The sequence below is a fragment of the Heterocephalus glaber genome, unplaced genomic scaffold (assembly GCF_053883595.1).
Source record: "Heterocephalus glaber isolate CG9 unplaced genomic scaffold, H.glaber_assembly_v1.0 deba00001733, whole genome shotgun sequence".
Taxonomy (NCBI): Eukaryota; Metazoa; Chordata; class Mammalia; order Rodentia; family Bathyergidae; genus Heterocephalus; species Heterocephalus glaber.
This window is the reverse complement of record NW_028258444.1, coordinates 17168617-17179462: the sequence shown is the minus strand read 5'-3', so window position 1 is coordinate 17179462 and position 10846 is coordinate 17168617. Positions and strand designations below refer to the sequence as shown.

The 10846-nt window shown below is 51.6% G+C and overlaps 1 protein-coding gene across 4 annotated transcripts in view; it reads left to right on the top strand.

Moving 5' to 3' along the window:
- Positions 1 to 3782: 3782 nt before the first annotated feature.
- Col2a1 (collagen type II alpha 1 chain) overlaps positions 3783 to 10846 on the top strand; it is a 30321-nt gene continuing 23257 nt past the window's right edge. The window contains exons 1-7 of one of the 4 annotated variants that reach the window (XM_004863102.4): positions 3783 to 4058; positions 8268 to 8474; positions 9904 to 9920; positions 10111 to 10143; positions 10245 to 10277; positions 10385 to 10438; positions 10584 to 10685. In XM_004863102.4, coding sequence (XP_004863159.1) covers positions 3974 to 4058; positions 8268 to 8474; positions 9904 to 9920; positions 10111 to 10143; positions 10245 to 10277; positions 10385 to 10438; positions 10584 to 10685 — 531 coding nt within the window. In that variant the 5' untranslated portion in view covers positions 3783 to 3973. Of the gene's footprint in view, positions 4059 to 5569; positions 5662 to 8267; positions 8475 to 9903; positions 9921 to 10110; positions 10144 to 10244; positions 10278 to 10384; positions 10439 to 10583; positions 10686 to 10846 lie in introns of those variants that run through there. The other 3 variants (XM_087199922.1, XM_004863103.4, XM_087199923.1) reach the window with 3 other exon arrangements.

Below are 10846 nucleotides of genomic sequence, written 5' to 3'. Positions count from 1 at the left end.
TTCCCAACAAGGTTGTGTCTACATAAGTCTAAACTTAATATCCCCATAAAAGAGAGAAAAATAGCAAAGCAGTTATTTTGTCTACACAACGCCAAATTAATGACTTAATCCATCTGCTTCACTGAACTTGTCTGACTTGGGGTAGGTACAGTGTTTCCTTTCTAACTCTTGTACCTACTATTATTCATGCTGCGCTTAAGGATGTAGGTTTGAACAATGACAGCCACCTGAGACCTTCATCCTCAGCCATCCATGCCCTTTTTCTACCAAGTGGGAAAGAGAGAAGCACTTTTTCCCCTCAGTTCAATAGCTCTAGAGATTGCATCACTTCATTTATCTGACACTAATATGATACAAGGGGTCTCATATTAAGTGATGGACATTTATTTTCGTTATGTTTAATGAAGACCTTTCTAAACTAGAATATATATTTCCTTGTCTCCTCTAAGAGTTTATATGAAACCTAAATAGCACTTAGCAAACATTAAAGTTCATCATTATGAGCCACATGATGGTCTAAATCAGGATATTCCCTAAGCCACTGAAGACTCTAGGGCTATTGACCCTCTATATTGACCTGAGGCTTCCGTATTTTGTATTCATTGTGACAACTTCATTGTGTTTCTTTGTCTCCTCTCTTACAGTCCTTTCTTGATGTTTTCATTGTCCTTTCATCCAACAACTGCTATTCTACCTTCCCTGTATTTATCTGCATCCAATTGGTGAGGTCAGATGACACTGCCTGTAGAGCCCTTACCTGGCATGCTTGAGACCTGGGTTCAATCCCCAGTACTGTCAAAAAGAGAAAAAGATAGGCTGGGGATGTAGCTCAGTGGTAACCACACCTGCATGGCAAGTGCAAGGTCCTGAGTTCGATTCCTGGTACTGAAAAAGGAAAAAAAGAGAGAGAGAGAGAAAGAGAGAGAAAAAGATGACACTGCCTGTTAATAAAATATATAAACTATGAACTAATAGACACAGTAAGAAGTAGTCTATGCATAAAATGCATAAATGTCAGTGTGTACCTGACATTTACAGAATACACTGAGTAGTCAATGTATTCTGGCTACTCAGAGATTATTTTCCATTCTTTTCAGTCTCTTGGGTATTTAGCAGATAGTGAGATGGCTAGATAAGTAATCTGAAAATCAGTGTTTTGTTTTGTTTTAATTTGGTTTTTGTCACTTACAGATTCATTCTACTTTAAATCACAAATTAGAGGTTTTTAAATTGTAATTTTTTGCAATCAAGGATGTGTAAGACATTAATATTACTGCTTAGTTGGCTTTGGAATTTAATTTCCATAGTTTATTTTGACTTTGTTGATTTGAATTTTAAATTTTATTTTGTTTTCATCAGTTTCTATCTTTTTTTTTTTTTTTTTTTTGGTACCGGGGATCGAACTCGGGTCCTTGCGGTTGCAAGGCAGGCTGCGGAACCACTGAGCTAAATCCCCGGCCCTCAATTCCTATCTTTGATGAAAAAAAATTCCCGCAGGGAGTAAAGAACTAAACTTTGCATTCACAGATAGACTATTGGAAAGAGTCCAGAGCTCTTATATGTAGATACAGTCTACTGTCAGAGATGAATCAGAGTTAGATGAAATCATGAGCAGAGTAGCCACACAGTATGTACCACTGAGTTAGGTCATTTTCAAATAGGCTTCAATTTCTTTCATATACTTTAGTATTTTTTTCAAAATTTTCTGTTGAATTTTTCTGTTTCAATACATAACTATATAGTTGCCTAGGTATTGCTTATATCATAAAATATATTCTATTTTGCATCTAAATAAATTAGGTCACAAGGACTTACCTAAATCTTCCTATATTCTAAAATTGTGCTAGGTACAGTTTTTGCCCCTAAGGAACTTCCAAGTCACTGGTGGGATAAGACCAGTGACTATAAGGAGGAGAAAAAAGAAAACCACATAGAAATAAAAGTAGCTTAGAGTACATCTATGGTTATAGGTTATAGATCCTAGAAGGGTTCAGAAAAGCAGGAAGACGCTGCATTCTAAAGATAGCAGGCAAGGCTTCTCAGAGACCCTAGGCCTGGGGGAGTGTGCCAAATATGTGGAGAGGATAGGACTTACCGTCCCAGGGTGAACACAGACACTGAAGCTTCAGACCAACTTTCTCCCAGCCAAGGCAGGAGCTGGAGGCCAGCCCAGAGCTGAACAAACAGCCTTGAAAAGAAGAAGGATGGAAAAGGCTCAAGAAAGGCTCATAACAGGTAGAGGAGACCTTGGAACCAATGGTTGAATCCTTTACCATCTCCAGGCAGACTTAGACAAAACATGAAGGGATCTTTTTAAACAATAAAAGTTCTTTCCCTTCTCAGCCAACACACTTGCACAGAAGTCAAGTTTTGCACACCCAGAACTCCTATTCTAGGGGAGATGGGCTAAGCCCGAGCCAGGGCAGTGGAGGTTGCTTGAAGTACTTTTACCCCCCAGGAGAAAAGCTCCATGGAAACTCAGCTGCTGGAGAGGGGAGTTCCTTCTTGAATCAGGCCCTAAAGTCTAAGTTTCATTTTGCTGAATGTTCTTGGGGTGTCCAATCTCATTTCCAATAAAAAAATCTATTTAGGGGAGTGTTACTTACTCGTTGTTATCAAAGTAGACACCATGGACAAGAGAAAAAAGCTCAGCCGAGCCCGAGCCCCGGCCCGAGGAGGAGGTAGTTTGGGCTGATGTGTGTGGGAGAGGACCCACTGGGGAAGATGAGGTGGGGAGAGAAGCAAGGGCCAGGGGCCCAACTAGGAAATTTTGCCCCCCTCCCTGCCCCTGCTCACAGAACTCCGTCCAGCTGGAGTGGCCTCCTGGTTCCCTGGCCAGGACGCACAGTGACCAACCATCCCTGGTGGAGCTGCTTCACTTCAGCTAGCAGTGCCCACTCCCTCCGGGACTCCCGGACCCAGGCCAGGAAGAGCAGACACCATGTCTGAGCCAGGAACCAGACAGTTTCCCACCTGGGCAGCTGCAGCATGCGCGCGTTTGTGTCTGGGCTGTCACGGTTCTCTGCAGCTCCTTCAGCCCCTTCCCAGGGCCCATCCCCGCCCCCTGCACCTTCACACAGATCTCCCTCTGTGCAGGAACACATCAGCCCCTTCCTGGCCAGCTGGCTCAGGCGGAGGCTCCAGAGGAGGCTCATTCACTGCCAAGTGGGTAGAGGAGGGGTGAGGGGCTTAGCTGTGAACCTCCAGGTGGGAGTCCAGGAGCCAGGTACTCCGGGAAGGGGCTAGATGATAGGTCTGGGCAACCCCTCAAAACTGGCCCGGCTAGCCCTTCTCCAAGATCCAGAACTCCGGATAACCTCGTGGCATCTCCCCTGCCACCATCCCCAAGCGCTCAACACGGTGTCCCCTCTCCCCTTGCTGCTCTTCTGTACTGCTTCCCTCCTCCCTGCCTCGTCTTTTCCGTCCAGTCCTCGGTCTAGGGCTCACGGCCTGTGCCTCTGCAAACACCGCCCCCCCCACCCCGGCAGAACTCCGAGGGGAGGAGCTGGAGGCCCCCCTTCCCGCCTGTGGTTGGAGGGGACCGGGCGGCAGTCCCAGGTGGTGGGGGGCAGGGAGCCGTCTCTGCACCCCGCCCGATCAGGCCACTGGGCATACTGGTGGGGGGCGGGAAGCACGGTTCTCGGAGCGAGGGTCCGGTCCAGGCAGGTGCGGGCTCTGGCAAGGCCCAGGCAGGCTCCGGGGGCGGGGGTCTCAGGTTACAGCCCGGCGGGGGGCCGGGGGCGGCTCGCGGTTTGGGCCAGTTTGCCAGCCTCGAGAGGGGCTGGGCACATATAACGGGCGCCGCTGCGGAGAGAAGACGCAGAGCGCCGCTGGGCTGCCCGGTCTCCTGCTGCCTCCTCCCGCTCCGAGGGTCTCCTGCATGAGCGCGCGGTAGAGACCCGACCCGCGCCGCGCTCCCGCCGCCACACAGCGCTCTGCCAGGGCCGGGCTCCGCCAGGCCTCGCGGTGAGCCATGGTCCGCCTCGGGGCTCCCCAGACGCTGGTACTGCTGACGCTGCTCGTCGCCGCTGTCCTGCGGTGTCAGGGCCAGGATGCCAGTAAGTCGTGCCCTCCCACCCCGCTTCCCTTCCTCGAATCCCTGCTCCCCTGCCTGCTCTGGCTCTGGAGATCGAGGATTCCTGCGAGAGCGATTCTCGGAGTCCTTGCGCGTGGAGGCAGAGACGTAGAACATGAAGGCGCTCACCAAGACTAGATCTGTGGTGAGGGGTCGGTCCCAGCACGATCAATGCTGGTGAAGGCTGGAAACATTCACAGGGCCCTACCTTGAGCAAGGCTACTGGACTTGCAGTGTCGAGAGATAGAGGTTTGCTCACAGATACAAATGCGCTCTTCAACCGACTTTGGTAATTAGGCGCACTAGCGCGCAACTGGCCTCGCCGAAGCCCTTAAGAGTGCAGCAAAGCAGGTCATGACCCACCGGACTCAGATGTAGGGGAGAGAGCAGGAGAGCGAGCGAGGCAGCAAGCAAATGCCAGAGGCTTGACTTCACGTCCCTGTCCAGGGCTTGGAGGCTGTGGGGGTGGGGGGAGTTCAAAGAGAAGTTAGACAAAGAGAACTAACTCTGACACTGGGGGACTGAAACCTGAGGCCACAAAGAAAGGCTTCGGAGGGGCCGGGGATTTAGCTCAGTGTTCCGACGCCTCCTGCCTCGCAAGCGCAAGGACCCGAGTTCGATCCCCGGTACCAAAAAGAAAAGAAAGGCTTCAGAGAGGCCTCAGGACCACAGCGCCCGGCTTGAGTTCCCACCTCCTCCGGCTGACTCCAGAGTAAGGTGCAGCCCTCCTTCACATCTCGCTTTCTCTCTGCCTCTCCTCGCAAAAGCCAGGAACTTCTCCTAGGAAAGGCGATAACTTTCCAACCAGACTCGCTTTTCAGTTGCTCCTGAAAAGAGCACCCTCTCCCTACCATCCACCCCCATTCCTTGTGAGAGACAATAAATAATTTTTCTAAGTTTCTGGAACTCACCAAGCCAGGCAGCAGGCCATGCGTGCGTGTGTGTGTGTGTGTTTCTGTGTGTGTGCGTAACAGAGAAAGGAGGCACGATTACTATTTCAGCCGAAGATATTTAGAGGACAGTTTTACAGTTGGGTCCAAAGGCGGTTCGGACAGTACCTTTCCACCTCCTCCCTTGGTAAGGCTCACTGTCTGGGATTATATTCAGAACAAACGAAGCCTGGAAAGCCTATTAGGTAGAGATGATTTTTTTCCACGCGTTTGGGCACGTTTCCTACCTCTGGGATTCCAGCCCTGTCTTTGTGTGTTACAGATTGTAAATCAATCGCAGGTGAAACTTTGGGTCGGGGCAGGGATCAAAGTTCCTCCGCCTTCGAGGCTCTGTGCGCTATAGCCTGCCACCAGGCTGTCTCCAGAGATGACGTAGTTGAACGGAGGCGGGCTCCTGCGGACTTTCGGTTCACTAGCGCGATGGGGGCAAGGCAGGTGCCGGCGGCTCGGCAGCCGGAGCCCGGGCCGGAGACTCCGGCTGCGGCTGCGTCGCAGGGTAGGGAGCCACGCTGAGGTCGCGCTCCCGGACATCTGGGGAAGACGGCGCGTCTGTACGAGGTCGGAGGTTGGACTGACAATACTTTTGTCTTAAACTTGTAAGCACACCTTCACAAGAAAGCTGTCTTCTTGACTGAGGTTCGTGCGCAATGGGACGAGCTAGGTGACTTAATAACCCCCTGATTCGCTGATGTGAGAGGCCCTCGCCGCATCTTTCACGGCAGGGAGTGAATTCCACAACTTTTAGGGCCTAACCTTCCAGGCGCCCCCGCCCCCATCTCCTTCTCCCAGAGGCAGTGTGATTCTGCATCTGAGAGTCTGAATATGCGCCCTGGCTCATCCCGGCTACATAAGCCACCCTCCTCCCGGCCCCGGGTCAGCAGACCCAAAGCGTGACTTGGGGAAAGGCGAAGTCTGCGTGGACGTCAGGAATGTCAGAAACCTAGAGTCCGCCACGCCTCTCCTTCCTGACTTTCCACGAGTTTGAGAAACTTGGCGGCGGCGTCTTTGACCCACATCTGCATTTCACAGCCCTCGCTCGGAAAGTGCCATGGCTCAGGGGAGCGACCTCAATCCTCCTTTGTGAGGCTTGTTTGCGTTGGGAGATTGGCAGCGATGGCTTCCAGATGGGGCCGAAATCCTGCCTGTATTTGTTTAAACTGGTTCCTCGCGGAGACCCGTGAATCGGGCTCTGTATGCGCTCCAGAAAAGCCTCATTCATGGAAGGCGAGGTCCAGTGGGCTCCCCTGGACTCCCTGACCCTCTCTCCCACAATGGCCCCCTGTACCCGCCCGCCGCCACCTCCCGGACTCCAGCCTCGCGCAAAGCGGTGGCGAAGCAAAACAGTTCCCCGAAAGAGGTAGCTTTTTAATTGGCTCGCCACAAAGAAGCACTTATACGGCGCTGCGGGTAATGAGGGGAACCGGATCAGGCGCGCCGGGATGGTATCTGCAGCCGTTTTCATGGAGCAATTATGGTGGTGCTGCCCTCCTCCGTCCACACCTAGGAGATCCGGTTACGGTGCTGGCTCCTTTCTGGGGCAGTCATTTAATGCCACTTTTAACGCTCCCAGTGTCTGCAGAAGAGCCGCGTCCAGAGCCGCAGCTACAAAGAGTCAGCCCGCGGCTCTCACACCCAGCGTCGCCCCGCCCCCCCGCCCCGCCCCGCCCCGCCCCTGCGCCGCCTTAGGGAAATTAGATCTGCTCTCGCGACACCCTCTCTCCCAGCACCTTCCCCTTTCCTCCCTGGGCCCTCTGGGGTGAGGGTGGGTTCACCCGTAGTACGTACTGGACGCCCCCTCCCCTCGATTGGTGCCTTCTACACCTCCAGCTATTTTAGCGGTGGGTGTGGTGTGTCCCACCCGCTTCGGTATTTTCCTGTGATCTCTTCTCGTTGCTCGTGATTATCTTGCCCAAAGGCTAGGATTTCTTCTAGTGGAAAAGAAAAAAGAAATGTTTATCTTTAGGTTTTCACTGTCCTTAAAGTGCAGCGGGCAGGACCATTTCTCTCCATGCCCGCCGGGTTTGCGGCTCTTTCCTGTTATTCATCCCCTACTCTTACCCTGGCGCTGGGGATTTTGATGAGAAAAACAGTGCCGGGTGCTCCCTAGCACTTGGTGCACGCTGGGCAGCCCTCGGCGCTCTCTGGAGCGCTCTTGTCAGCACAGGTTTCTTAGGCAGCGCGAATTCCAGACGGCGGGGCGCTGGCGGAGAGGGATCAATTCAGCGCTATTCTCCGTCTGCATCCTTGGAGGGCGCCTTGCCTGGGCTGGCCAGTCTTAGCCAAGGACTGGCCTTCGAAGCCTCCGGCCTCCGAAAGGGGTGTTGTCTGTCTTCAGGTGGAGGCAGGGCCTCTCTAGGAAGGGGTACACCTGGAGGTCAGCTGCATCGACCATTGTGTTCAGTTTACCTTCCAAGTCATTTAGTAGCCTGCTGTGGCCTCAAGTGTGTGGAAGGGCCTGCAAACCCCCCTCCACCACCCCCACCACCCCCGCATTAGTTCTAATCTTAATTTTGGTGGGTGTTTGGGGCGGGGGGGGGGGGTTGTATCCGGAATCTAACTCAGGGCCTCACGCTTGCCAGACAGGCACTGTGCTGCTGAGGTGCATCCACGGTCCATCTTAATATGGTTTAAACAGTGGGAAAGATCCTAATTCGAATAGCTCCTCCTTTCACTGTCCCCCTCCCCGTATATGTTCATTTTGTGGAGGCTGGTTGTTTATAGATTCTGACTTTTGTGGGTGGAATTTTCTACTTTCCCTTTGAATTTTAGCTGTCAGTTCTTTTTAGCAAGTTCCATAATTCCTGGAAAAATAAAAGAAAGACCTCTCCACTCTTGTGATAGGGCACCTCACCATTTTCCTGCCTCCTCAGTCTTTACCTTCCCTGGTTCCTGTTCGGTCTCATCTGCCCCTCCTCACCTCCTACCTTGTACCCCCATCACCAGGTCTCCCCCATACCGGACAGATGAAGAAAATACGGATAGCGCCGTAACCTCTTCACCGTTACAGCTGAGTCAGGATTGCCCTGTGCGGTTGAATAGACAGCACAGTGCAAGGGTCATAATAAATATTTGTGTAATGTAAAGAAATGAGTACTACTGTAGAAAAATAACTCGTAAGTTCTCTCTGGGCCCCAAGCCACTGCTTTTCAGTCTTTGGATTACATAAACTGACTGCAACTCTCTCTTTCTCTCTGCCTTCTGCCCGCCCTTCACTTCTGCTTCCCTTGCCCCACTTGGTGCAGTAGAGAATCGCAACTGCTTGCAGGATGGGGAGAGTTATAATGATAAAGATGTATGGAAGCCCGAACCCTGCCGGATCTGTGTCTGTGACAGTGGTTTTATCCTCTGCGATGACATAATCTGTGAAGACACGAAAGACTGCCTCAACCCTGAAATCCCCTTCGGAGAATGCTGCCCCATCTGCCCAGCTGACCGTGCCACTGCCAGTGGTCGTAATTTATTTATTTCTTGTTCAATATAAATAAGTTACCTGCAGGCACAGCAAATCCCTCCCATGGATGTCACCATTTCTGTCACCAGCAGGGGCTGGTTATCCATGGGACCCTGGAAGCTGGGGCAGAAAGGAAAGGCCACTTCTCACTTGCAGGTTGGAACCCAGGGAGCCTGGTGCACTAGAGGGGTGCTTCCTCACCAACACCTCCCAAAGACAGGCTTCTGGCACCTATGGAAGTGTAAATATGATTCCACAAAGTATCCTCTCTACAAATTACTAGAGTCATAATGCAGATCCAATGCTCTGGTCGGACCAGGAATTAATTCCTCCTCTGTTTCCCACACCTTCTCTTCTCTATAAAAGACCCCAAGTATGTTGTTCTCAGTGCAGAGAAACCTCTGCCCGTGAGGCCAGTGAGTGGGAAAACAGATGAGGCAGGCTCCCTCTCTGACCTGTGGCACATTGGTGGTGTTTTACCTTTACTTTGATCGGCTTGGAGCTGATTGCCAATTAAGATGCAAGTTCAGGAGGAGTTGGGTGGGGAAAGATGGAGGTAGGACCGAGTCCCGGTGCCTGCACTCAGGTGCATAGTTATTCACCTAGTTATTAATGTAGTTATTAATGCTGGTAGAGGATACATGTGCAAGTGACCCCTTTCCCAGCACTCAGACAGACATCTCCCTGCAGGGTGACAGGACAGATTTCTGGCTTTCTTGGTTGACTCACTGTTCCTTTCCTGTTCTAGTAGAGGGGACACATGAAAGCAGATCAGAGAAGTTGCCTTTCCTTAACACTTCCCCAACATGGGCTCCTCGTTTGGTACAGATGCCATCTGTCTGAAGGGCCCATGCCAGTGAAGTGTTGACTGCCTGTAGGATCTTGCTTCCATGGAGGGGGTAGGTGGGGGCAGGGGCTATGATTTGGGTTGGCCCTGGCTTCAGTGCTCTTTGTAATTCCTCTGTCCTGCTGTTTTTTTGTGCTTGCTTCAAGGAGACCAGCTCTAACGTAAGACTTGCTAAGTCCCCAATTCTTCTTCTGGGAAGGCTTGGGTTTGGGGAAGGGTTTCCTACCTCTGGGGCAAAGAAAGACTGAAGCTCCCAAGCTTGCTTTCTTGGTGGCTGATTCCACCTAAGCTCTTTATTTTTGCTTTGTTCTGCTCTTGCTCCATTTCTTTGCATGCCGCCTGCTTTCTGAATAACAAGGTGTAGGGCACCTCCATTCCTATGTGTCCTCAGCAACCCCAGGGCCACCAGTGACCCTAATGCCTCCACAGAGAGGTTCAGTGGAGTAACTGGCAGCTGCCTCCTCCCTTGGTTGTATCCTTTTCTTTGTTTTACCCCCTAAAGAGTGTTTAAGTGACAAGAACTGGTGCGCACCCATCTTACAAGTCTTACCTTCTCCTTCTGTATTTTTTCCCCATGCAGGACAACCAGGACCAAAGGTAAGAGGCCCCTCTCCGTTTATATTTCCTTCTTCAGGCACAGTGGGATGTTGATCCAGCCTGTGATTCTTTAGACATCAGAAGATGTCTGTTTCAGAGGGTAACTCCACACTGGGGCTGCTGGGCAGGGGGTTGTACTTGGGACTTAGTGGGCTTACTCAGCTAATCTTGTGCATGTTTCCTGTTTCAGGGACAGAAAGGAGAACCTGGAGACATCAAGGATGTAAGTACAAATTTTCCTTCTATGCAGTACATCTGCTGTCCTAAATGGTCATGTCCTGGACACTCCCCTAACCAACCATTCTGTGGGTCTCCCTCTCATAGATTGTAGGACCCAAAGGACCTCCTGGGCCTCAGGTAAGAAAAGGAGAAATCCTTTCCTCCAACCCTCTCTTACCACATCTGAGTCATTAATCTTCAGGGTCCTGGACTTACTGTCATCTCACTGTGTTCTTTGCCTTCAGGGACCTGCTGGTGAACAAGGTCCCAGAGGTGATCGTGGTGACAAAGGAGAAAAAGTGAGTAAAGAGCCACAATGCTTGATATCTGTAGATTTCCCGGGTCCTCCTAGGCCCACCGCATGCCTGACTACCTCTCTAAGAGCTGCTCCTGAATAGAAAGAAGCACTGCTTCACCCAGGTCCGCTGTTCTCTTTCTGCCAAGGGTGCCCCTGGACCTCGAGGCAGAGATGGAGAACCTGGGACCCCTGGAAATCCCGGCCCTCCTGGTCCTCCTGGGCCCCCCGGCCCCCCTGGCCTTGGTGGAGTAAGTATCCTTATTTCCCCTCTTCCAATGCCCCTCCAGAAATGTGGCTTCTAAATTGCTACTTGCGCTTACCTGGCCAGCTCCCAGGGCTGCCAGCAGTGTGTACAGCGCCTGTCTGCAGGCTTCTCCCTCAGGCCTCTAATTGAGCAGAATCACATCTT